This window comes from Cucurbita maxima, unplaced genomic scaffold (genome assembly GCF_002738345.1).
Source record: "Cucurbita maxima cultivar Rimu unplaced genomic scaffold, Cmax_1.0 Cma_Scf00040, whole genome shotgun sequence".
Lineage (NCBI taxonomy): Eukaryota > Viridiplantae > Streptophyta > Magnoliopsida > Cucurbitales > Cucurbitaceae > Cucurbita > Cucurbita maxima.
The window spans coordinates 1562837-1590365 of NW_019272056.1; the positions used below are offsets into that span (position 1 = coordinate 1562837).

Here is a 27529-nt window from a genome sequence, read left to right on the forward strand (position 1 = left end):
ATATCTCCAAAATATCCTCTCAATAAAGGCAGACACCTGACAACGTACCAGCAAGGAAGCTAAGGCCTGAAGGGGGTGAACAAGAGGCGGTATGCCAGTAGGGACGCTGGATCCCAAAGGGGGGTGGATTGGGGGTCCAACATTGATTGGAGGAGGGAACGAGTGCCAGCGAGGACGTTTGGCCCCAAAGGGTGGTGGATTGTGAGATCCTACATCGTTTGGAGAGGAGAACGAAGCATTCTTTATAAGGGTGTTGAAACCTCCCCTAACTTACGCGTTTTAAAAATCTTGAAAGGAAGTCTGAAAAAGAAAAGCCGACAATATCAGTTAGCAGTGGGCTTGGGCTGTTACAAATGATATCAAATCCAGACACTGTATAATGTGCCAACAAGGAGGCTAAGCCCTGAAGGGAGTGGACACGAGGCGGTGTGCTAGCAAGGATGTTGGACCCGGAAGGGGGGTGGATTGTGAGTTCCCACATCGGTTGGAGAGGAGAATGAAGTATTTTTTTTATAAGGGTGTGGAAACCTCTCCTTAGCAAACGCGTTTTAAAAACTTTGAGGGAAAGCTCGAAAGTGAAAGCCCAAAGAATAGAATATCTGCTAGCGGTGGGCTTGGATGGTTACAGAAACGATCATTATATTTATTATAATGTTGCAATGATCACTATTCCTAAACAGGTGTCCGACATCAACAGCTATCAACAAATGCTCTCCTGACAAGAATGAGGCCTAGAAATGTGTGCGAACCGATAATATTTGGGTCACTTACTGAGAAATACTCAAGTTATGTGCTACAGCTGTTTCAGGTAAAGGCTAGACAATCTTGTACGGCTAACAACCGACTCGAGACCATAACACATGTATAGGGTAGTTGTATTTATTTTCTTAGACTTAGGTTAGAATATGGTGTTTTCTTTTAATGTTTATTTATTTCATTGTGTCATTTTAAAGACGTTTTCGAACACGTAAGTCCATGTCAAGATTTCAAGATGAAGTTTCTGTTTTATGATAAATTTTAAAAGTTTATTTTCGCACAAATAATTACGTTATAATGACGGTAATGACTCTAAATAAATAGAAATCTAGGATTGTTACCCGAAAGGTTTGTGGTGGAAGAGAAGAATAGAATACTAGACATAAAAAATAATAATAAGATTTTAAGCAAATAAAAGTTCTAAAAATTAACAAAATATCCCATAGACATTTTTCATGCATCTTTCTTTTAAAATGATTTTTTTTAAAAGTTGATTTATTTATGGTTTGGGAAAGTCTAAAACAAAAATTATTTTATTATTTCTAAAATTTATACTCAAATTCGTGAACAAGTAACCAAAAATCAAAAAAAGTTATAAAAAATAATATGATTTTGCAAAAGTTTAAAAACACGACCAAATAGACCCTATAATAACTAACACTCTCAACAAGGATTACTTCGATAACCGTGTGGTATTGACACAGCTACCTCCATTATTCCATTCCCCATTGCAGTAACGATTAGGAGACATGGTCCTAAAAAAAAAAAATCTTAAGTCGAGGATGAGAAGAGAGTTGTGAATCCAACCATTGCACAATACTGTGCACAATAAAATTCTTAGCTGTGTCAATTTCTTTTAAGTTACCGAGTTCATTACGAATTCCATCTTTGTACACTACTCACCTATTTTCTTTGATTTTTTCTGTTTTCTAGTGATGTCCTATATTAAGAATCAACACATGAAACATATGGAGAAATTTTCTCAGAAATGATGGCCGATAGTCAAGATGCATGGCTACACCAGTGCCTAGGTCTGACATGTTCATTGGCAATAACTCGCTTAGGCTTGATGACCAATAGTATAAAATAGTAGTATTGGTACTTGTAATGATCATAAATTTTTACTTATCTAGAGTTGCTACAACATCTCATGCTAAGCTCAAATGCGGAATAACTCTTAAAAATAACGTCATTTATAGAATAAATTTTTAAAAGAGTAAAACAACTTCATCTTTAAAAATACCGTCATGGTATTACGTGTTCAACACATAATACTGAAAATGCAAATAAAAACAAATATGAAATAGTTTAAAATATGAAATGAAGACAACCTATCCTAACCTAAGTCTAGGAATTGAAATACGCTTCTATCCTATGCACGTGTCATGGTCTCTACTTGCGATACTACTATCAATTGTACATGGGCACCTTGCCTTTACCTGAAAAAGTTAGTGACATAGGACTTGAGTATTTTAAAGAATACTCGGTAAGTGACCCCACTATAGAGGCCATGCAAAAATGAAAACACATGTAATTATACTTTAGGGACCTATCTCTATCCCATCCTAGGGGTGGCCACCAGTCCGAACTAACTTTGAATGTGTAGTACTTCCTTACACACGACTGACCCACACATGCGAGTGTGGATCCCCAGGTGGATCGCACCCTCCCTGACCCATCCTTATAGAGTTAGCTGTCCGTAGCGACGTCTGAATGACAGCAGACCCCAGGGTGTCATGTTCAACATGATCACCGTCATCATCATAATGTGATCGTCTACACTCATCATCATAAAAGAGGAAGTATCTTGATGCTTATGTACACACAACATGCATGAGGTCTCTTTGTTTCTCCTCTTAAAAAATCTTTCTGACACAACCCTAATCTTATCTCTATATTACTTTTAGTAATACATGCTCATTAGATATTTATTTAATATTATTATCTCGATTCCTATTGATTGTTTGTCCCTTTTGATAGTATTTCACAATTTAATAATAATCCAATTTAATAAAAAATAGTTTTTATCCAAAATCAAAAGAATATTTTTTAATTTGGAAGTTTATGGATGTTTTTTAAACTTTTTGGAATGTTTAATGATATTATTAAATCTTTTGAAAGTTTTAGAACTATTTTTTATACCGAATGCAAAGTTTAATGGTATTTTTTAATAAGAGATCCAAGAACATGATATAATGACAAAATTAAACATTTCGAGAACCTGGTAATTTCTTTGATCCATAAAATGACAAAATTAAAGACTCAATCCTAAGATTTGACGTACTAATTTTTAAACTATTTTGAATAACTTATTCTCATCTCCCTCCTCATCATGTATTGAATATGTATTAAGAAATTGTTAGTACAATAGATATGTTAGACATTCATAATCTAACGTTTCGTATACACATGTCCCTCTTAATGTGAAGCTTGTAGCTTGAAACTACTTAGGTAGAGAATATGTTTCTCTTAAAATTCACTTAAAAGAGAATAATCAATACCGTACCATATTCGAGAGAGAATAATTTTTTTTTTTTATCTTTGAAAATTTAAAGAAAATTAAAATAAAACATGGCACATACGACATTTGCTTGACTCTTTGTTTTGTTCTTGGGAATGTAAAAAAAAAATGAAATCTTATATTTTTTTAGATACAATCTAAGATTATCGTGTTTAACTGAGCTCAATCTAAATTACCAGTCTCGCAAACTCATTAATACAGAAGGATTCTTAATATATTTTATATATTTTTATTTGGCTCGGGTCAACCCGAAGGTTTTGCACATGAACTCGAAACCGAACCAATTCAGTTCGGGTTCAGAAAAATGAACCCAACCCTACCCGAAATGCTAATCCAATCCAACCCAACCCTTATAGTTCGGGTTGGGTTGGTCCGGGTTGTCGGGTTGAATGTACACCCCTACTTCTATCCTATGCACGTGTCATGGTCACTACTTGCAATGCCACTGTCAATTGTACATGGGCACCTCACCTTTACCTGAAAAATGATGTGACATACAACCTGAGTATTTCAAAGAGTATTCCATAAGTGACTCCATTATAGGGGTCATGCAAAAAATGCAAATACATGCAATTATACTTTATGGACCTATCTCTATCCCATCCTAGGGGTGACCTCTAGTCCAGACTAACTTTGGATGTGTAATACTTCCCTACACACGACTCATATATGCGAGTGTGGATCCTCAGGTGGTCGTACCCCCCTGGAACTTCTTCGTTTTATTTCTAATTTGAGTGAACCAAAAAAGACGTTGAAATCGTTATTTACAACCTTATACTGTGTACAAAATACTGAGAATTGTTAATAATTGAAGGTAGATTTGTTATCATCCAAATATCAATTAATTAATTAATTAAAATATGACACCGTAGTTTTATAGTAGTTCGGTCAAACTCGACCTACTCCACTCCCCAAGCGCCTCTTGGAAATTTGAATAAAGAACTTTCTCGACTCTTTCCACGGATCAGAGCCAAACCGCTACACCGCTCTTTTTACGAGTTCAAGAGCAAACTTAATCATTTCCACGACGTAGGATCAAACCCATACAAGTATTTAAGTTTGATAATAACACAACACAACTCTCTCAAAGAGTAGATTTACAATTTGGAACACTCGTAACTGTTTCATCACAATACAATAATAATCTCTCTAAAAAATAAAATGAAGAGAAATAAATATGTAAGCTTGGAGAGAACAACAAATGGAGACTTTGAACAAACGAGGATTGGAGAATTTATGGAAGTTGTGTATTGAGTTTACATAGAGAAGAAAAATGGCAAAATGTAGGAATTAATATTAACTGTGTTAGGAATAATAGAAGGTGGAAATTAAAAGTAAAAAGTGATGTGAGTAAGGTCAAATGAAAATTCAAAATTTATTATAAATATAATAATATAATAATAATAAAAACGATGTGAGTAACCACCAAAATTTTAAAATATAATAATATAATAATATAATATAGTAATAATAAAAATCGATGGGAGTAACGGTTATATTCAAATTTATATTTTGTAAAAATAATTTTATTTAGGAATATAATAATAAGAAAAACTCCACCTTTTGTTACTCTTTCAACATTATAAATGTCATACTTTGATATATTTTGATTTGTCCATCATTTTGATTTTGCTACCACATCATCACGTCGGATCTATGAGCCTCACCCCTCATATGAGAAAGAGAAATTAAAAAAAAAAAATTCATTTTATTTACAGAAATATATAATCACTTTTATTCGGAGGTTGTCTCGGTTGACTTATATGCTCTTTCTTTATTCGAGTGTGATGTCTACCCTAACTAAAAAAAGGGTTTGTATAATAAATGTTTCACTCATGCACACATGATAAAATTTTCCCTCTAATTTCCTCCACTAATTCAAAGGTTTCTTCGTCTTACCTATCTTATATTTAAAGATTTTATCTTTTTTCATCTAATTTTTCCTCCAAATTCTTTAAAATAAAAAGATCATATACAAGAAATTAGAACGTACCGTTCCGTTGAAAAATAATGAAAGAAACTTAGTTTTTTTACACGATGATTTAAGTGTCTCCATTAGGATCTTCTCGAGAGGGTTTTTGGTGTGAGGTCTACATGTTTTTTTTTTCTTCCTTATTTTACTCTTAGAACAATCTTTAGTGGTTTTCTATGATACTAAAATGAGGAAACAACTTTTCTAAACGAGTTAATGACCCTTGTCTCAAAGAGGAAAAAAAGTGTCAATGGTACACCTACGGAAAATATTGTTCTTTTTGGGCTTTCTCGTTCAGGCTTCCCCTCAAGGCTTTAAAACGCTTCTGCTAGGAAAAGATTTTCACACCCTTATAAATGATATTTCATTCTCTTCTCCAACCGACGTGGAATCTCATAATACACTCCTCTTCGAAGCTCAGCTAGCACTCGTTCCTTTCTCCAATCAATGTGGAAACCTCACCAAATCCACCCCATTTAGAGCCCCACATCCTTGCTAGCACATCGTCTCATATCCATCCCCCTTTGGGGCTCAACATCCTTACTGACAAATCGCCCGATGTCTGCCTCTAATACCATTTGTAACAACCCAAGCCCACCACTAGCCGATATTGTCCTATTTCGTCTTTTCCTTTTGAACTTTCCTTCAAAGTTTTTAAAACGCGTCTAATAGATAGAGGTTTTCACACTCTTACAAAAGGTGTTTCATTCTGCTCCCCAACTAATATGGGATCTCACACCTTGAACCTAGATGTCTCCTACACAATAAAATTCATTAGAAATGATTGGAACGATCGTTGGCAGCTACACAAAAATATTACATTCAGTCACCAAAGCAATACATATAAATACATAAGAATTTATTTATTTATTTTTATAAATGTTAAAAAATATTATTGCTCACCTCTAAACTCTAAACTCTAAACCCTAAACCCTAAACCCTATAAATTCATGAATATTTTTTAAACATATTATTAATGATTCCAAATTCCTTTCTAGTTAATAGATACTCGATCAAAAACTACAACAGCTCAAATTCACCGCTAACAGATATTATCCTCTTTGAATTTTTCCTTTCGGGCTTCCCCTAAACATTTTAAAATATGTTTTCTATGGAGAGGTTTTTAGATACTTATAAAAGAATGCTTCGTTTTCCTCTCCAACCGATGTGAGATCTCACAAAAACGATCTAAAAACTTAAAACAAGGTGAAACAAAAGCAATCTAACCTTGACATCGAACCAAATAGGCGTTGCTTAGGAAGGATACAAAAAGCTTATTTTTGGTTATAACTTCTTCTTGTCACTCTCTTCTGAGTTGAGTGATTTATATGCTAATGGTTACAGTTGATATTTAGTTCTTTGCAGGAAATGTGCAACCATACCAGCTCCTTCTGCCTCCAACTTGGAAACAAGCACGTGTAGCTAACATTTTATAGGGTAATTACTTGGGTGGAGGTCAAATTTGAAGATGACAAGCAAGGCAAAATCCAGGTAGTGGCTTCCCCTTTGATACGTCTCACTAATAAACCCAATGCCACGATTGAAGACATAGGTAGCCCTAACAAGGTTATTGCTTCTCTTGGCCCTTTTGTTACCGGAAATACGTTTGATCCCGAAGAATTCGTTGAAATCAGTTGAGAAACTCGGTGATCAATAGGTTAATCCTCCCCTGTCTTGTAGATTACATTTTTCTTATTATCTTTCTTTAAGCACAATAATGTTACATGAGATCTCACATTTATCGAAGAGGGGAATGAAGTATTCATGGTAAGGAAACCTCTCCCTTATAAGGAATGCTTCGTGATCATTAGTTGAGAAACTTGGCGATCAGATGGTATAATCCTCTCTTATCTTGTAGATTATATTTTTCTTATAATCTTTCTTTAAGCACAATAATCTCACATCGGTTGGAGATGGAAACGAAACATTCCTTACAAGAGTGTGGAAACCTCTCCCTTATAAGGAATGTTTCATGATCACCGGTTGATAAACTTGGTGATCAAACGATATAATCCTCCTCTATCTTGTAGATTATATTTTTGCTTTAAGCACAATAAATAGTATGTGAGATCCCACATCAGTCGGGGAGGGGAACAAAGCATTCCTTATAAGGGTGTGGAAACCTCTTCCTAGTAGACGCATTTTAAAACTGTGAGACTGACAACAATATGTAATGGGTCAAAGTGGACAATATCTGCTAGCGGTGTACTTGGCCTGTTCCATGCTATAAAAATAACTTAGAGATATGCTCATTCCAGTAAATTATCCTTTTAAGAAACTTATAATTTAGTCTTATATTCAATTTAGACTATTCTTTACCCAGAGATTGATAAGTATGGTTAGGAACTACGACTCTTCATGTCCACTTTGAGCATAAACTCTCATAACTTTACATTTGGTTTCCTCAAAAAGCCTCATATAAATGGAGATTATTCCTTACAAACTCTTGATCAACTCCTTAATTAGCCTACGTGGGGCTCCCTTTCAACATATAAATGGAGATGTGGGACTCTCCACAATAATATGATATTGTTCACTTTGAGCATAAACTCTCATAATTTTGCATTTGGTTTCCCCAAAAAAGCCTCGTATAAATGGAGATGTATTCCTTACAAAGTCATGATCGACTCCTTAATTAGGAGATGTGGGACTCCCTTTCTACAATCCTCAAGAATATATCATTTGTAACGAGATGACAAGTTTGAAGTCTCGTTTTTCTTCCGTCCTGGTGGCCTTCCTTTAGGCCTCTTTGGTTGAGATTGTTGGATCGATGTGGCAACCCTAGAGGGGTGAATAGGGTTTCAACTATATCATTATTAAATTTTTTTAATAACAATAAAGCTTGCAATAAAATTTAACAATAATTTAGAATTTAAATAGGAAAGGGTTAGAAAATATAACACTGGTCAAACTCGACCTACCCCATTTAGAATTTAAATAGGAAAAGGGTTAGAAAATATAACACCTAGTTTTATAGTGGTTCGGTCAAACTCGATCTACTCCAATCCCCAAGCGCCTCTTAGGAATTTGAATAAACCCTTCTTGACTCTTTCCTCGGATCAGAGTCCAACCGATACACTACTCCTTTTACGAGTTCAAGAGCAAACTCAATCCTTTCCACGGCTCAGGATCAAACCGGTACACCGCTCCTTTTGCGAATTCAAGAGCAAACTCAATCCTTTTCACGGCTCAGAATCAAACCGGTACACCGCTCTTTTTACAAGTTCAAGAGCAAACTCAATCCTTTCCATGCCTCAGGATCAAACCATTTTACGAGTTCAAGAGAAAACTCAATCATTTTCATGGCTCAGGATCAAACCGGTATAATTGTCTGAAATCTTATAGAAACACACCACAACTCTTTGAAAGAGTAGATTTACAATTTTCTCATAGATAAACCAAAAATAAAATTATAAGCTTTTGAGAGCAACAATGGAGGCTTTTAAAAAAAATTTAGATCGAATAAAAGATGTAAGTTGTGTATTGTAAATATATATATATATTTAAATGTAATAATATAATAAAATAATGTTAATGAAAACCATGTGAATAACCCTCTATAAATAATTAAAAAGTTTTGAAATCATTATATAATCCAAATACTTTTCTTTTAATTGAAAGCAATTGAAAATTCCACCCTTTTTACTCTAGGAAAGTTATAAATGTCATACTCCGATTGGTCTATACTGTCAATTTTGTCGTTGGCCCATGATATCAATTTTGTCGCCACATCATCAATTTTGTCATCACATCATCACCTCAAAAATCTTGTTTTGAATTTGATTGGAACTTCTTCGTTATAGCTCTAATTTGGTGAATCAAAAAAGAAGTTGAAATCGTTATTTTCAACTTCTTCGTTATAGCTCTAATTTGGTGAATCAAAAAAGAAGTTGAAATCGTTATTTTCAACGTTACACTGTGGACAAAATACTGAAAATTGTTAATAATTGAAAGTAAATTTGTTATTATCAAAACATTAATTAATTAATTTGAGATTAAGGGCCAAAAAGCGAACCAAGATGATAAGTCTGATGAAACACATCGACTATAGGTTGCACTTCACTAATTGAGGCAGCTTCAATTCCTTTTTCTCTCGACCCATTAGTTTCTTCACTTTCTTGCTATCAACGTCAATGGATACTTTTATAGTTATTATGTACAAGTTGATTTTTGTGTTTATTTATGTCCGGAGAATTCGAACATTTTAACTACTTGGTTGATGTGTTTGTTTATACTTATGCTTTTGAATTGTGTTCGTTGATGTTTCAACATGTTTCAATGGTGTGAATACTCATTATACAAGTACACACCGGAGACTTCTTATGCTCTGACGGTACACACAATCTAGCTAAAGGAAGCACAGTTGTGTTATGTGTGGCTAGTACCAATGATAAACAATGGCAGACATCTGAGAAAGTTCTTCCTTCAAACAAAAATTGCAAATCAAGTTATATTCATTACATTTCATATTTACCTCTATCGAATAAACATTCGCTATTGTATTTTGGGCTGTTATCTGTTCGGTTAGAAATCAAAATCCTCGAGAATGGTATAATATTGTCCATTTTGAGCATAAGTTCTCGTACCAATAAAGATAATATTTCTTATTTATAAACTCATGATCTTCGTCTTAATTAGCCAATGTGGGACTACTCTCAATAAATCTCAACATGTTCGACAAGTTTTGTAACGGTCTAACCTCACTTCTAGCAGATATTATACTCTTTGAGCTTTTCGTTTAAGGTTTTCCTTAAGGTTTATGAAACGCATTTGTTAGGGAGTGGTTTCCACACCATTGTAAAAGATAATTCGTTCTCATTCCCAACCGATGTAGAATCTCATTAGTTTTCATTCATTTTAAGAGCGATCATGTGGACAAAAAAGAAGCTTTGATCTTTGGTTTGGGCTGGAAATGAGCTCGGTTCTTCTCCACACTTCTTTGTTTTATTCATGTCCGTTCCACGTGCACGCCTCAGATGGGCCTTTTCGTACATTTATATATAAAATGTAAAGGAGAAAAATATATTTATTTAATTATAAGGGTTGAAATTAATATTTAATATATTTAATACATTAAATATTAAAATAATTAATAAGTATTATTTACCCTCTAAAAAAAACTAAAATGTATACATCAATTCCCGTCAATTTCTAATTTATTTTAATACTATTTTGAATTCAAACAAATCAAAATACAAGTTCCATATTACAAAATACATTAATCACCGACGCTACACGTGGACTTTATTTTCACGTCTTATTAATCCCCAATCAAATATTAAACCAACGCGGTTTGTATTTGGTCATGCGAGCAGAACCAGCAGGTTCATCATTGTCCATGCGTCGATTATTTCGAAAGGCTGCATAGCCAACAACGTAAGAGATTACGAGAATGATCAAGACAACGATGTTAATAACCGAGACCTTTCTCCAGCTCTTCTTGAGGCTGGCTAGAACCCCAGCCTTACAAGAGTCACAAGCATAGCAAAGTTGGTGTTGATCATTGCTCCACCTTGCACAGTCAGGCTCAGGCCCCACGAGCCCTCCCCCAACATCCCAGACTGTCTCATTCACATACACATACCCACACACTGTCGGAGGCTTGCAGCAACCAGACTTCAAAAAACACACCCCATAGCAACAATAAATCAAATCAAAGGGAGAATGAATATCAATTACTTGGTCTTATTTTACGCGTTTTTTCTCTTACTAACTTGGAGTTGGGTAACACACGCTAAAATACGACACTTTTCGTTTAACTCACATGTTTTACCATCCAACTTCAATCATTAGAGGTGCTCGTGGATTGAATTGGATTAAGTTGAGACATTTTATAGCACCAACTCAATTGTTCGAATAGTAAAATTTCAAACCAAACAAACTTTATTAAATAATAAACCCAACCGAACCCTATACTAGATTTTTTAGATTATGTTGGTTCGAGTCATTCAAGCCATTTATTCAAATATTTATTTTTAATAAAAATAAAATATTAGATTATAAATTTTTATTTAAGATTTACCCTCCAACCTAAATATATATTTTTAAAAAATTGTCTTCCAAATGAAATTAAATAAAAACAATAAATAAATAAATATATATATATAAATTTATACCATAAATAAATAAATAAATAAATAAATATATATATATATATATATGTATATATATATTTTATAAACTAAATTCAATCTATATAAATTTATAACCTAAATGGTTTAACCATTGGTATTGAGTTAGGTTTGAACAAATTTTTCGAGTCGAATAAAATCTAAAATTTTTCAATTTAATCCCAAATATTAAAAAAATGTAAATTTCAAATCAAAACCGATCTGAGAAAAAATGTTTCAATATACTAACTTCAAAATTAGATATAAACTTTCTAAAGCAGATTCAACAACACCACATGCTAATTAATTCTTCGACTATTTTAAATTTAATAATTTCACTCAACGTTCATGTATATGTTTAATTTTTTAAAAAAAAATAAAAATAAAAGTCAAATAGGAGACCAAAGAAGAAAAAATAAAAAAAGAGAGGAATATAATAAGGTTTTGGGTTATTTTTATATTATTCTCTTCCCAAGATTGGATCTCTAGATTCATTTCAATCATTTAAAATATTCTACATTTTATTTTATTTTAAATATCTACAAATTTAGACCCCTTTTTAAAATATAAAAATAATACTTTCCCTAAGTTATAAAAAAATAAGAAAAATTAATTGATACTCTTAAATATTTTTTATGTATATTAATTTAAATTTTATATTGAATAAATTTAGTTGTATCAAACAATAATTTAATGGAAAAAAAAGGAAGAAGTTTGTCGAAAATTTTAATAATATCTTTAAAAAAAATTAAAAAAAAAATTATTAAATGCACGGCCAAAAAAAAAAAAGTATATATTATGAAATTTTCATATTAATATTAGAAATAATCTCAATTTAAATTAAATTAAATTAAATTATTGTGTTTTGTAACAATTATAAGTACATGAGAAAGGTCCCTTTTATTAATTTTTCAAAAACAAATCCATAATTTAAAAATTAAAAATTCATCAATATATACGTATATAATATTATAAATATTATTTTATTTTGAAAAAATAAATATATAATATAAAAAGAAAAAATATACGTACCTCAACCGGAGTGAGATGTCTAAGGTAAAACATATCAATGGTCTCCGGCAAACTGCCGACGGTTCTGCCAATTTTCCGGCAAGCATTGGAGTCTCTAACACAGGAGCTAATCTTAGCCCAGTAGGCATCATCGGCGATGCGGTCCCTGAGCCACCCAGAATAGTCTTGCAAATAGTAGTCCAAATAGAGTCGGTTGGGGAGAGGGCGGCCGGAGCCCTTGTCGGTGACGGCGTAGGCGAAGATGATGAAGCCGAGAATGGCGGCGATGATGAAGAACATGGCGAAGAGGTAGAGCCACATGAGGAAGGTGTTGCGGTAGCAGGCGCCGCCGAAGCCGGCGAGAGAGACGACCATGATGGCGACGCCGATGACGATGAGGGGCCATTGAAGGAACTTGAGGCAGTCGGTGGTGTTGGCGTGGTTGGTTAGCCATACGCCTCCACCGATGATGGGGAGGGAGAGGAGGAAGGTTAGGAAGTTTAGGAGTCCGATCAAGTGGTTGCTGGTCCTCATGGTGGTGAGCTTCTATTTTGATTCTTTGATTTGTGAGGAGTTTTGGTTTTTACAATCGTTTATTTGGAGTTGAGTCAAAATTATTATTGTATTTTCTATTAGCTAATGGGAAGTGAAATTACGAGTTTGTCCTTTGTTTTGTATGCTACATCCTTCAAATTACTATTTCGTCCACCTCTCCGAGCTTAACCAACAAGATGGAACTAAAGATGTCTATGTAACATACGAGTTCGACAAGAGATTATTTGCAATGGGCTAAATGGGGACGGAGTTGTCCCTGTTCCCGATCCCACCTTGTTCCACTTTTATCCCTAAATATATCTATAACTACATCTATATACCATATAAGTAAAAATAGAGATGTTACTGCATGCTCGACATGATTAGTATATAGAAAAAAAAAAATCATTTAAAACATTTTGTAAATAATGTCATGGACTTGAGCGTTTGTAAAACTCAATTCTATTAAAAGAGAACACAATGAAGTAGCAAAAACGGAATCGGTCTGATCTAACCTGAGGGCTACTAATTTAAACAAAAATGCAACTACTCTAACTTTGGTTCCATGGCCTTGAACTCTACTTTTTAATTGGGCAAAAACTAGATGTGTAGTACTCCTATACACACGGCGCACATATGCGTACATGGACCCACCAAGCAAGCGTGTACATACTCACGTACATATGCGTACTAGGCCTGCCCTTCAGTTAGCACATGCTCACGTTGCCGAACCATGGAAGGAAAGGAGCCCATATAATATCATAGCAAAACATAGATATTGTAGTGTACACGACTGTACTCGCATTATAACGAAGAAGCATCCCGATGCATGGGACATAAAATCTAGATTGAATTGAACCGTAATGTATCGATTGAGCTTGCCACCATTCTTTCTATGGTGTATAACGTATTCCACGTGTCTATGCTTCGTAAGCACATGATTGACTAGAACCATGTGATAGACTACCGGTTTTTCTTCTCCTTTTCGTGTAAATAATATCTAAAACTCATTATTTTCATCATCCCAACTCATCATTCTTCTTATTTCTCAATCTTCATACCATCATTTTTTCACGTCAACCAAGCAAGTGGTTTACTATTGGCTTGATTGGATGATTTGATTGTTGTAAGAAAAATCCCTGTGACCCCCTGCACGTATCGTAATTCTATGATTGTTTGATGTATGCGATGTTACCTTTATACTATGATGCCAGATATGATGTGATACAAGCTATGCTATATTATAAAATATGTCATGACATGATTATGCTAGGTTATGTTATCGATGTTGTATGATGCATGAACCTCCTTATGTCATGTCATGTAAGTAATGTAATACGCTCACTCATTGCATATGAGACATTAGAAAGCCATGTACGTTAATTACAGAACATATGATAAGTGTTATGTATACATGTTTTATAGGATGCTACATCTTGAAAATAATGGAGGTATGACTTGTACATATGTATATGTCATGAATTAAAATTGTGGGACCTCATGCATATTCTAAAGGTCCCGATGGAGCGTGTGCTTAACTTGTGTTTATGTTTGAATCCAAAACACCTTTCATCAGTGTCACCTTCAAGAATATCTTGTCGCTTACTTCAAACTCTAAGTTCATGCATCTTACATCGGCGTAATTTTCTGTGTATGTTAGGTCGTTTGCATCCTCATCCTGATCTTCTGCACGATCTCAACGGTGTCATGTTAATACTTGAAAAGTATTATTATAGACAAAATTCATAAGGTACAAATTAGAGTCTAAACTTCTCGACAAATTCAACACGCAGACATGTAACATGTTTTCTAAGGTTTGACTCAAATGTTATGTCTGTTTATTGGTAAAAAGCAATATTATAATCCAATTAGATGCCCCCAATGCTTTTGGTAGACCATGCTAGATCTTGGACGTGAAATGTTGGTCTCAATCTGATATTATCGGTATTGGCACTCCATGTAGTCCAACAATATCCTTCATATATAGTTATACCCAACTATTTGCAGTATGAATATCCTCTCCAGGCAAGAAATGTATGGACTTGGTATGTTTGTCAATGATTAGCTATAACATCGTATATCCTTTTAGAATTCTTGGTAAACCTACGATAAAGTCCATTGCTACCCACGATGAAATTCATTGCCATATTTTCATATTTCTACTATGTCTCTCACTTGTTGACCCATTAGTAATTTTCTAGCATCAGGCAATAACCCGTCTCCCCTCTTCCTTTGTAAAATGTCACCATTATACTCATTAAAATTATAGTACTTCTTAGTACCAATTAGATGCACTCTCATGTATTTTGGTTGTCTCATTCCATCTTCTTCTTCTGAAGGGAGAGACCTTGTTTCAGTGTTTTGAGTTCTCAACTACTTAGTTTAGTTTTAACGACCTTCGTTCTAAGGTTATTGAGTTCTTGGTTCTTGTCCCTAAGACACTCCCGTAAGAAACCTGTGGAGTCGTATAGCCAAATCCCTAACACCTAATGTCAATAATATCTGTTTTGACTTCAAGTAAATGTACGTCTTTGAGCATGAATTTCTCCATATGTCCCATCCTTGCGTACCATAGATCTTAGTCTCATTCTTCCAAATTCTATTTATTTAGACAAACTCTACAAATAGCACGTAAATGGACTCCACTTTTTGCCCTTTTATTATTGGTTTTCACAATATCTTAATATCTTCATAGACTTTCACATATTTGGATCTAAACCAGACGTAGTTGCTTGATGTTGATAGTTGTGACCTTGGCAATTTTTTTGACTCGATACATGCATTAGATTTATATAATTATTGAGCCAGTGATGATTTTTTAACATGGAATTCTCCGTTCCTATGCAGCTAATAAAAAGAAATCTCTCTCCGATTCATTCCAGTACTCACCCATTCACGATGAATCCTTACGAGACTCCAAGCTTATAAATTATACGAACGTCTCGGCTTAAAAGTATAATAAGTTCGCTAGTTAAATAGACACGTTTAGTTTAAAATTACCATAATGACACCGTAGTTTAGAAACAAAAAAACGACAAGCCGCTAAATTGCTAATCGAAACAAAAAAAAAGAAAAAACTGCGCGCGCTGTCTTTCTCTTTAGGCCATAAACCCCAAAAGATAGAGAAAAAGGGGATAGAAAGAAGCCAAACAAATAACGAAGCTCTGCTCATGTTTATCCATTAACAATCCCTCTTTCTTCCCTCTCATAATATTCCTTCACTTCCACAGCTCCAACCAAGACGAACCCGACGATCATTCCCAGGTAACTTTCTCATCAATTTTTCTCTCAACAATGCCGTCCATTTATATATATTGATTACTGTTTCAATCTTGGATTTCATTTCTCATCGGCATTGGCCCGTTTGTTTCTGTACCTAATTTTCTCGGCAAACAGAGTAAAACGGAACCTCCTTCTGCTGCTTCTACTTTTTGTTGACTGATTTTTGTTTTTGAGTTCCTTTTGAACGATTTTAGTTTTTGGTTAGACTCTTCGGAGACCGATTGTGTGAGGATCTCAGGCTTTTAGGCTTTTCCAGTCTGCAAAGTGAAATCGAATCTTGGAGATACTTTTCTTGCCTTTTCTCTTTGTTTGTGTGTGTTTGATTTTAATTCTTTTGTGCGGAAAGTGTAGCAAAATTGCCTGTTGCTTTTTCTTCAACCTCAAAACTTGCTTTCATTTTCCATTTTGTGCTTTGATCCGTTTGCATTTTGAGCCGATTTCTGTTTGTTTCCTGGGAAAATTGTTTACGGAGCATGTACAGTGAAGAGCTGGGAGAAAATCATTGGTTTTTTTAATGGCTTATTTGGAATATGAGGTTGGAGTTTTGATGAATTTCTTACAATGGAATGTAATTAAAGGGTTAATAGGCTTTTATGATGGCTATTAAACTCATGATGGGTTTTTGTCGGCTTGTTTGTGTTAAGTGTCCAAATCAAAAAGTAGACTGTGCATACCTACTACTACTACCCTTATTTCACGGCCAAACTGGAGGAAAAACTTTTTGACATCCATTATTGAACATGTCCTGACGAGGACCCATTCTAAGAAACTAATTTTCAGTCTCTTACTTGAAGCAAATGATGGCTGTGATGTGTTTTTTGAAATGCCCATCTCCTTTACCTCAATCAGGAGTGCTGGCTCTCTCCAGTGGTTTTGAGTTTTGGTTTCAACTTGTTGGGCGTGCTTGAGTGCACTACTAAAAGGTTATTTTCTATAACTGTTCTAGTCTTGTTGATTTTAAATTTTGTTGGAATTTGGAAAGCACTTTTTCTCAAAGCTTTCGTTCACTTATATCCTCAAATTAGAGATATGATCAACTTGAAAATCTCTCTTACACACTCTCTCTCGACCAAAGCATAGGGCAGATGATATAAAGTAAGCACTGTGACGGTAACAACCCAAGCCTACCACTAGCAGATATTGTCTTTTTTGGGCTTTCCCTCAAGGTTTTTAAAACGCAGTTTGCTAGGGAGAGGTTTCCACACCTTTATAAAGAACGTTTCGTTCTCCTCCACAACCGATGTCGGATCTCACAATCCATACTAGCGGTGGGCTTGGGTGGTTTGGTTAAACTTTTTATTTATTTATTTTTTGTGGAAACGAAAGTTTAAAACACATTTCTTCTCGGCTCATATTTTTCTTCATTAGCTCCAATGACCACTAGGCCAACCTATGAATCTCTCTTTATGGGTTGTAATTTCGAATGCCCTAAAAAGGATAATCATGTTGAGGGCATGAGAATACCTTCAGACGATGAAATATAAATCTTCTACTGTTTTTAAAATTTGTTCTTTTATAGTGCTTCCTATTTGATAACGAACAACCATTGACAACCCCTTTAATTTTTCATTCTTTGCTATTGTTTTAACATTTAGTAAGTTTAATTTTTGCTTGATATGTATGAATATCCGCATTCATTACTGGGTAAGATTTTTCATTCGGAAACAAAGTACGAAATTAATGCTGTCACTTCTTTTCCCATATTGTCTTCAAATGTGATGATTTGGACCACATGCTGTTCATCAACCACATTTATTTCCCTGTGGACAGTCCCATTGGATTCCTACCCGCCCCATGTTGTGATTCTTTATTTTAATTTTTATTGCAGAGTTGCAGGTTTGGTGGGTCAGGAAGAATTGAAGGAGGATAACATAGACTAAGTTTTCATTTACTTCGTTTTCAAAGGTGTAGCTATGCAGACCCCAAAATCAAGGTGACTTTCATCTCCAGCATTTTCTTTGGTGTTTAGCTTGGTCAAAATGTAGAGGGTTTTTGCTTTGAAAACTTCTTGGACCTTGACTTTGAGTAAGGGTTCATGTGAATGAAGATAATGCATGCTTCATCGCATTTTGAAATCTCATTTTTACTATTATTTTTATTTCTTTTCCTTACTTGAGAAGTGTACTATGACTACAAATAAAACTCTCATTTTCTTGAACAAATGAACGTTGAAATTAGTATGGTTGTTTGTCGAAACCTCTGCATTTTGCAATACGGTGAAGCAGTGGCCATATGACAGTAACCGGAGACAATGCTCGGCAACAATGCCCTTCATCAATGACCTATTTATGTTCTTGGTGTTTTCTTTGCCTTTAATATTGTTCTGTTCTTTTTCTTAGTATGGTATATATCTTATACCGTTATCTGGATATACTTGCTGGGACATTTTGGGGTTTTGAGTTCTATATGATTAAGTAGGAAAACTTTTCCTGCCTTCCTCGATGGTTATCCATAGCTTATGTAGTGGAAAGCTATGTCGTTGATGATCACCAACATGTAGATTATTTTGATAAATTACCAAATTGTTGTCTTAAATATACATTATTTATGAGGGACAAGTGTGTCCATGCTGGCATTGATTCAAGAAATAGCGAATTATGAATTTCTCGACCATTAAAATCGTAGGTAATGACAGAATCTGGTTCCAGACATTGTGAACAAAGAAAGGCCAGAAGATGTCGGGATATGAAAACTGTTTTGAATAAATATCTTGACTAAATATAAAATATACTTTTTGTATGGCTAGGAGTTGATGTTGTCGTTTTGCATTTTCAACTGTATAACTTTATGGAAAATCTTTTCTATGTACTCATCAATTGTAGTTCAACTTTCCTTTGTTGGTTTTCTTTCTTTGTATGCACCTTTTTTTGTTTCTATAATTTCTAGCTTGATGTGTTGATCAGTAGATATGCCGTTGGAGACGTAATATTAAGTTTCTTGCCTAGTCAACTTGACAGTTATATTACATCTTTTATCAACAGAAATTCCTTGTCGGAAGCACCTCAAAAGGTATCTCCTCGAGCTGCTTGGAAACTTCGGACCACAACTCTGGAATGTGATTCTGCCTCCTCTTTGAACCAACCAAATAGAATCATTAAAGAAAGAAGCCCTAAACTTACCGATCGAAAGTCACCTAGAAGCCCCTCGAGCGAGGTAATGAAATTGTACCACTTGATTTTGGTTGAAAATTGAGCTTCTGAATGGTGCTTCAACCTTGATCGTCTATCCTTAACACATTAAAAAGCCTAAATATCCATGTTTAATAATATTTTGCGTTCATATTTTTGAAAGTTAATATAACTGTAGTGAAGTTCTTACAGGCAAAGATTCCTAGGCTGCTTTTGATTCAGTGACTGAAAAACCATATTTACAGCTATATCTCTTTATTCATCGAACTATGGAAGGAATCTTTTTTTTAATCAAATCTATGGAAGGATTAGTTTCATACAAAAAGATTAGACTTCTCTTGGCTGGTTGTTTTGAGGGGGATTAACACAACAGATTTCGTTTAGATATCCTCCTCGCCTCTAGTTTTAGGCTCAGTGGTGTGTTTTCTGTACATATTATGTTTTGAGGTGGAGCTTCCTCCAACGCTTCTCTCTGAGTATTCTCATCAACATATGTTTTTTTAAAATTTATTTCACCATTATTCATTGTTTTTGTGGCAGACAGCTCCAATCTCATATCAAATTTCTTTTTTGTTTTGTTTTTTGTTGGATGACTTTTGTACCTCCATTAATCTTCATAGAAGTTGGATTCTTATAAAAAACTCGTAACCCGATCCTTCCGTAACTCATTCCCTTGATCCGTTTCAACATAGCATCGCCTTGAAGACTCGTACGATCAGGGCACTTCTCTTCTTTTAACTCTTCCCAGATGAAAAATCGTTTGTAGCTCTGTCATTTCTTACTCATAAAGTGCTGTCAGAAGTTGGTTTTGACACTTACTTAACCTTTTTCTTGTTGCTGCTTTAGAAAAAGCGTCCGAGCAAGATTTCTGAGTTGGAATCTCAGGTTTCTCAGCTCCAGGAGGATCTGACGAAAGTGAAAGACCAGTTATGTTTATCTGAATCATGCAAGAAGGAATTCAAGAAAGATGCCGTGGAGGCCGAGGAACAACTAATAGCCATGAACTTAAAGCTTCAAGAGTCTCAAAAACAAGTACTTGAGCTCTCTGCTTCTGAGGAAGCTCGTGTCATAGAGCTACAAAGGATCTCGCAGGAACGAGATCAAGCCTGGCAGTCTGAGCTTGAGGCCATTCAAGAACAGCACAAACTTGACTATGCTGCATTGGCTTGTGCTGTGAATGAGATTCAGCAGCTAAAGATCCAGCTTGAAATGGTTGCCAAGTCGGAAACGAGAAAGAATGAACTTGATAGCTTGAGAAGAAACCTTGCAGAAACTCTGAGTCTTGTGGAAAGAATGGAATACGAACTAAAAAATTGTCGAGAATCTGAAGCTCAGGCTCAGTTACTAGCAAGTGAAACTCTAGCACAACTTGAAGATGCCAAAAAACGGGTCGAGGAGCTCAGATATGATGGTATGGAAGCAATGAAGGCTAACCACTCCATTGCTTCAGAGTTGGAAGAATCGAAGGCACGTGCGAACATATTAGAAGAACTTGTCGGTAAGCTCCGAATAAACCTTGCCAATGCTAGCAGTAACCTTTCGCAACATCCAGCGGTCGAAAACGAGAGAAAGAATGGAGAAGATCATGTTGAAGAAGAAATTTGTTCTCTCAAGTCAGAGATTGAACAACTGAAAGCAGCCCTGGAAATGGCTGAGACCAGATACGATGAAGAACAAATTCAGAGTGCAGTCCAGATAAGAACAGCTTATGACCATATTGAGCAGATAAAATCCAACATGAATTCCAGGGAGTCTAATTTAGAGCAGGAACTGAAAAAATCGAAAGCTGATATCGAAGAGTTGAAGGCTGACTTGATGGATAAGGAGACTGAATTGCAGTGTATCTCGGAAGAAAACGAGCAGCTACAAGCGAAGATTCAGAAGAACCTGTGTAGCCAGAGAGAATATGAACTAGAAAGGGAGATCAAGGAATTGAAGGAACATCTTGCTGATAAAGAGAGAGAACTCCACAACGTTTCGGACGAACATGAGATGCTAAAATGTGAAATTAACAAAACGATAACGATCCGACCAAAAGCAAACGATGAAACTACTGAACTTGAGGAAGCAACAGCTGCCGAACAAGACGCTCTCATACGACTTGGAATTGTAATGGAGGAGGCAGACAAAAGCAACAAGAGGGCTGCTCGAGTGTCCAAACAGTTGGAGGCTGCGCAGGCTGTAAATGCCGAAATAGAAACGGAATTGAGACGATTGAGGGTGCAGTCAGACCAATGGAGGAAGGCTGCAGAGGCAGCAGCGTCGATACTCTCTGCAGGAAACAATGGCAAGTTCATCGAGCGATCGGGATCATTGGACAGTAGCTACGATTCAGCTGCAGGAAAGTTGAATGGGTCTTATTGTGAAGAGATAGATGATGATTTGCTGAAAAAGAAAAATGGAAATGTGTTAAAAAAGATAGGGGTGCTGTGGAAGAAACAACAGAAATGAAGATCCAGGACTTTGTATTTAGTGTTAACATGATGGGATGGGATGTTGTTTGCTTTTGTAGGCTTTTTTTTTTTTTTTTTCCAGATTTGTTCAGCCTGAAAGCTTCTTGTGATTCCTAATGAGCAAGAGGGAGTAGAATTTTGAAAACTATCATAGTTTCTAATTGTTGAAAAATTCATTTAGATTTTTTTTTTTTTTTTTTTTTTTTTTTTTTTTTTTTTTTTTTTTTTTTTTTTTTTTTTTTTTTTTTTTTTNTTTTTTTTAGTTTGAACCACATGATATGATATGGAGGGTAGCGATGGCGATTTATCCTTCCATGTGAATACTGGATGAAACTCGTGTACTATAAAACAAAAATACTAACACTAACACTGGTGTGTAATCATATAACAGCCTAAGCCACTGTTGATAGATATTGTCTGTTTTGACTCGTTACGTATTGTTGTTAGCTATAAGTCTCATGATTTTAAAATGAGTCTATTAGAGAATCAATTGGACTAAGATATAGCTCAAACCCTAATGCATTGAGTTATGATCTCTTTTCTTCTATGATTATCACTTCAAATTGCATCCACCAATTGCTTCTCTTATCTCTTCTAAGTAAAACTTTAAGATTTCACGTCCAATTGTTCGTTGTTCATGTTCAAAGTGGACAAGCAGGCTGACTCGAATACTTGAGACCTTGGCTTAGCAATGAAGGAAGGTGATATGGAAATCATTACAAGGAGAGTAAGATTCGGATTACTTTGTTGATCGAATATCTCAAGGCAAGAACCTTGTTTGAAATTCGAATCATTCCACCAGCAAAATTGATCATGTCAAGCTTGAATGATTCTATATAGAATTGCAAAGAAACTTGGCCATTAGGTAAAGAAAAGTACAAATGAGAAGACATTCAAAATGAAACTATTAAAGACATTCAAAAGTTGTAACTATAACAGTAATTGTAATTGTAACCTAAAGTAAATAAAAAATTATTAAAATACATTAATGAAATACAATAACTCGAAATTACTCGAAATTGTAATCCACCCAAAATTTATAACATGAAACTTCATTCTCCAATATGACATGAATTGAAATATCTTTTGATAATTTCAACAATATTTTCTTCACACTTTCATTGAAGTATATTGTATGATTAATGTCTCTTAGTTCATATCAGAAGTGGAACATCTTAAGGATCGTTAATCTCTCGAAATCTATTAATTAATTAGTTTATTATTATTATAATTATAGCTAAAAGAAACAATTAAATTGAAGGAGACAGTGAGAAGACAGAGGATATAATTTAGTTGGAGATAAGGTGAAATGTCAACATTGAGATCTACTTATGTTTGGAATAAAACACAAACATCCTTATTCCTTTAGATTTGGTTCTCTCATTTACGACAAAATCCTAGATCTTCCTGCTTTGACCATCAATTGTTTCACATTTTTAGTTTGATCCAATTATTCAACCCAAATTCAATTAATTTCCAAAATTTATATACGATTTGGGTTACGTAGTTCAAACTAGTTGAATTCTCGAATTATATGAACTCGTTCCAAAACTATTCGAGTAACTCTAAGTTGTACTTATGGAGAATGGCATAAGAAGCTTTGGATGGACAAAAGCGTAATAGTCTAAGCCCACTGCTAGCAGATATTGTCTTTTACTTTTGGGTTCCCTCGAAACTTTAAAATGCGTCTAATAAGGAAAGGTTTTCACACCCTTATAAATGGTGTTTCGTTCTCCTCTCCAACCAACGTGGGATATCACAGATTTAAGGGAGATTTCTCGAAAAGTATTTAAGTAAAGTTAATTTCGGATAGAAACTATTAGCATTTAATTGTTTACCACACCATATCACTCCTCTCCGTCATCTTATCTCTCTCGTCTCCTTCAATTTATGGCTTAACGTTTGCCTATTTTTTTCTTCTCATCTTCTCGACATTCTCTTACTCATAGTATTCCACTCTTCAAATATATTCTTACTCGAAAATGCTAAAAAAATAATGGATGAAATTTTAAAAATTATTGAAAATTTAAAAGTATTTTTTAAATCCAAATATTTTTACTAAAATTGATTTTTTAAAGCCTTCTAAATAGCCAATTATATTAAATAAAAAGGAAAAAAACAAATATATTAAAATAAAATAAAATAAAATAAAATAAAATAAAATAAAACTCCCCCGTCAATCTCGACGTTTCCTTGTAATTCATTCTAATAAAAAGCACAAATTTGCAGTGTACCAATTATTGGAATATTCATACATTTATTATTATTATTGTTATTTATTATTCATTATTATTATTTATAATGATTATTATATAATATAAATTATATATATAGATATATATATTTGTTCTGACAAATAGTCTCTGACAAAATCCTGAGTTGGATTTTGTTCTGCTGTCATTCTCTTCACTCTAAATCCCAATGCCTTTCATTTTTTTTATTTTATTTTATCAATTTCTATAATTTCACTATTTTTGTTATTATATATATATTTTTTTTTTTTGGGGTTTACTACCTTCCTAAATTATATAAAATATTTATAAACTTCTTACTTTATTTTTAAAATATGTTTAAATGTTCAAAAATACACCAAAGTATCGATAAAGTTAATATTTTTACCGTTAGGAGTGTTCGTGGGTTGAATTGGGTCGGATAGATAAATTTTAACTCAATTGTTTGGGTTGTAACTTGTTTCAACCTAAACATTTCTTATTAAATAATGAACTCATCTCAATTCAACTATAAATTTTTCGGGTTTGGTTGGTTCGGGTTGTTCGGGTCAATTTATTCAAATTTTTACTTTAAATAAATGTAAGACGATAGTTCATAAAACATCGACTTATTTATTTTTAAATATTTAATTAACATTTATCACTCAATTTGAATATATATTTTAAAAAATTACTTTAAATATTATTTATAGATTTCTCAAAAATAATTATAAAATAAATATATGTAGTTACTTAGGAAAGACAATTAAACGACAAAATTATTTTATTTGACGTAAATAATCATGACTTTAAACCTTAGTTTTTTTTTACTAACCTAAATTCATTGGATTTTCAGATCTCACATCGATTAGAGAATGAAACGAGTGTTAGCAAGGACGTTAGGCTTCAAAGGAGGTAGATTGTGAAGTCTTATATCGGTTCGAGAGAAGAACTAAGCACGGTTTATAAATGTTTGAGAATCTCTCTCTATTATGTGCATTTTAAAATCATGAGACTGACAGCGATATTAACAGACTAAAACAGACAATATTTGCTAGCAGTGGGCGTAGACTATAACACGTATATCATAAAAATATAATTAAAAAATAGAAGAAATTAAAGAAGCAGCCGACATTAAAAAAAAAAAAACAGAGATTTGAGACATTCAGAGACGAAACTTCTGACTAAACAACAAACAAAAGAAATATCACTCTCATTGTCGATAATGATGGTGAAGAGATGTCAGCTACATTAATCCAACGGCCACCCCACTAATTAAAGTAATTAACCAAAATTAATGTAAACTAATAACACATAATTTTTTTTTAATACAAAACTTAATTTCCACCCCCCCAAAAAAAAAAAAAAAAAAAACCACTAAAACTATGAAAGAGTATTACATGAGTGGGGTATTGAGAAGACCATGCCATGAAGAAACATTATTATTCCAGCTCTCACGAACAGCTCCAGAATCAAAATCCATACCCATCATGTTTGAATCTGTTGAATTATTGTTCATTTGCCAATTCGGGTACCCCCAAAGCATTCTACTTTCCTCGCCCCCGCCTCCTAATACCTCTTGCTTCGTTGTCGTTACTGTCGTCGCGGTCGCCGTCGTTGTAGCATTGCCATATTGATGATCGTACGAGTGTAATCTTTCGATTCCTCCTCCCATGTTATTGTTGTTGTCGTCGTCGTAGTACACAGGTTGAGAATTATACCCAAATCCGTTAAAAACGGAGAAATCAAAGTCGTTAAATGAAGAGGGTCCAGTCCCAGTCCCGGTTTTGTGAAGTCTAGCGAATGCGAGGCTGAGGTCATTGGCTTGGTGATCGTAAGCCAAGTGAGGTAGGGCGGGGACAGGGGAGGTGAAGGGATGGTCTTGGGGTTTCTTAGAGGAGGCGGCGATTGCGGAGGACGAGGAAGAGGAAGAGGAGGAGCGTTTGTTTTTACGACAGCCACCGCCGACGGGGACGTTACGGAGGGTACCGCCTTGAGTCCAGTAACGGCGGCAGGATTTGCAAAAGTATCTAGGTTGAGAGAGGCTGTAGTTATTGTAGTAGCAAAATTTGGTGTTGGTTGAGTCGCATCTTGGGCATTTCAAGGCTTGCTCTGGCTGTGGCCTTGGCTTTTTGGGTTGCTCCTTTGAATTTGTGTCAATTTGCTGTGAATTATGCATAGTGTTAGTACTCATAATGAAGGAAAGTTTGAATTTTGAAAACAACCCAGAAATGATAAGAACACGAAGAACACAAAGAACACGAAGAACGCGAAGAACACGAAGTAATTACCTGGTGAGGAGCGGTGGGAAGATCCATGGATGAACTGAAGAAGAAGAAGAAGAAGAAGAGTAAAGGGAATGATGAGAGGAAGGGGAGAAGGGTAACTATATAAAGCAATGATAGGAATGGAAGAATCTTTTTATTTATTTATTTATTTATTTAATTTGTTAATATTTTTATAAATTTGCTATTTGGTCCCCACTTTTGCACTATATTTTCCCAATCTCCCAAACATTCATTCCAAAACAATCTCTCTCTCTCTCTCTCTCTCTCTCTAGGATCTTCTGAGTTGGTATTCTTTTGTTATTATTATTAAAAGACGAGAACAACAGACATTCTCCTTCCATGGAGGATTTAATATTCATTTTAATAAATAATATTATTAAATTACTTCTACGCCTGTATGCGGCCTTGGTTCGCTCACGTTGGGTTCACAAAATCTTTCAGACTAATATGAAATTTCGGGTTGGTTGGTTGGTTTAGTCACCCGAATAACTTAAATATAGTTCACAACTCAATGTTGGATACTTTTATTAATTATTTTTAAAAAAATCTACTTATCCACCGTACATATTACATTTTGGGTTGGGTTGGTCGAGAAAAAATATAGATCTATGAACATATCCAAATTGAAAAAAAAAAAAATCTAACCCAATCGTTTTATGGTTTGGGTTGGGTAATCTGAGTTAGTTGAGTGCTCGAGTCATATGAACATCCCTATTTATTACAAAAATAAGATGAATAGGTCCCACGTGGCATTATATTGAAATTGATTGATGAGAAGTTAAAATAGTTTGTTTGTTTTTATTATTATTGTTGTTTGTTGTTGTTTTATTGATTGAAAATGATGACGTGGAGGTGAGGTTAAAGACAAAGCAGCCAAACGATCTCCATTGTCGCCAGGGTGGACATCCTTCGTCTTTCTATCCTCTATCTTTTTTAATGCTAAAAATTATATTCATTTACCAAAGTTATTCATCACATTTTTTTTTAACATATAGTTACAATCTTATTTTAGTAAAATAATAATTTAGAAGTGTTCAAATGACCGGACAACCTGACAAACTCGAACCATCTTATCCAAATCATAAAGATTGAGTTGGGTTATATTTTTTTAGTTGAATCAATCTAATCAATCATAAAATAGGGTTACCATCCGACTCTATTTTACCATATTTTTATGATTATTATAAAACTTCTAAATATTTGATATCTGAGTTTTATAATATTTTAGTTATTAATATAATATATGCAATAGATAAGTAAGATT

General features: G+C 34.3%; 3 protein-coding genes across 4 annotated transcripts; 1 reads left to right on the forward strand and 2 right to left on the reverse strand.

Annotated features, from left to right (window-relative positions):
• Window positions 1-10395: 10395 nt before the first annotated feature.
• LOC111469410 (tetraspanin-3-like) lies at window positions 10396-12944 on the reverse strand. Its single transcript, XM_023114657.1, has 2 exons — window positions 12392-12944; window positions 10396-10865 (listed from the first exon to the last, which is right to left on the reverse strand). The coding sequence occupies exons 1-2, from the start codon at window positions 12902-12904 to the stop codon at window positions 10521-10523; spliced, it is 858 nt and encodes a 285-aa protein (XP_022970425.1). The 5' UTR covers window positions 12905-12944; the 3' UTR covers window positions 10396-10520.
• Window positions 12945-16016: 3072 nt separating this feature from the next.
• LOC111469441 (interactor of constitutive active ROPs 3-like) lies at window positions 16017-21963 on the forward strand. Of its 2 annotated transcripts, XM_023114704.1 has the most exons (5): window positions 16018-16168; window positions 16831-17109; window positions 18015-18119; window positions 19168-19339; window positions 20161-21963. In XM_023114704.1, exons 3-5 carry the CDS (start codon window positions 18100-18102, stop codon window positions 21763-21765), a joined length of 1797 nt encoding a protein of 598 aa, XP_022970472.1. In that variant the 5' UTR covers window positions 16018-16168; window positions 16831-17109; window positions 18015-18099; the 3' UTR covers window positions 21766-21963. The 2 variants fall into 2 exon arrangements, with proteins under 2 accessions (XP_022970471.1, XP_022970472.1); XM_023114703.1 differs by lacking the exon at window positions 16831-17109 and having other exon boundaries at window positions 16017-16168.
• A 3178-nt stretch (window positions 21964-25141) lies between these two features.
• On the reverse strand, window positions 25142-26343 carry LOC111469422 (dof zinc finger protein DOF2.1-like). Its single transcript, XM_023114677.1, has 2 exons — window positions 26269-26343; window positions 25142-26141 (listed from the first exon to the last, which is right to left on the reverse strand). The coding sequence occupies exons 1-2, from the start codon at window positions 26293-26295 to the stop codon at window positions 25374-25376; spliced, it is 795 nt and encodes a 264-aa protein (XP_022970445.1). The 5' UTR covers window positions 26296-26343; the 3' UTR covers window positions 25142-25373.
• Window positions 26344-27529: the final 1186 nt, after the last annotated feature.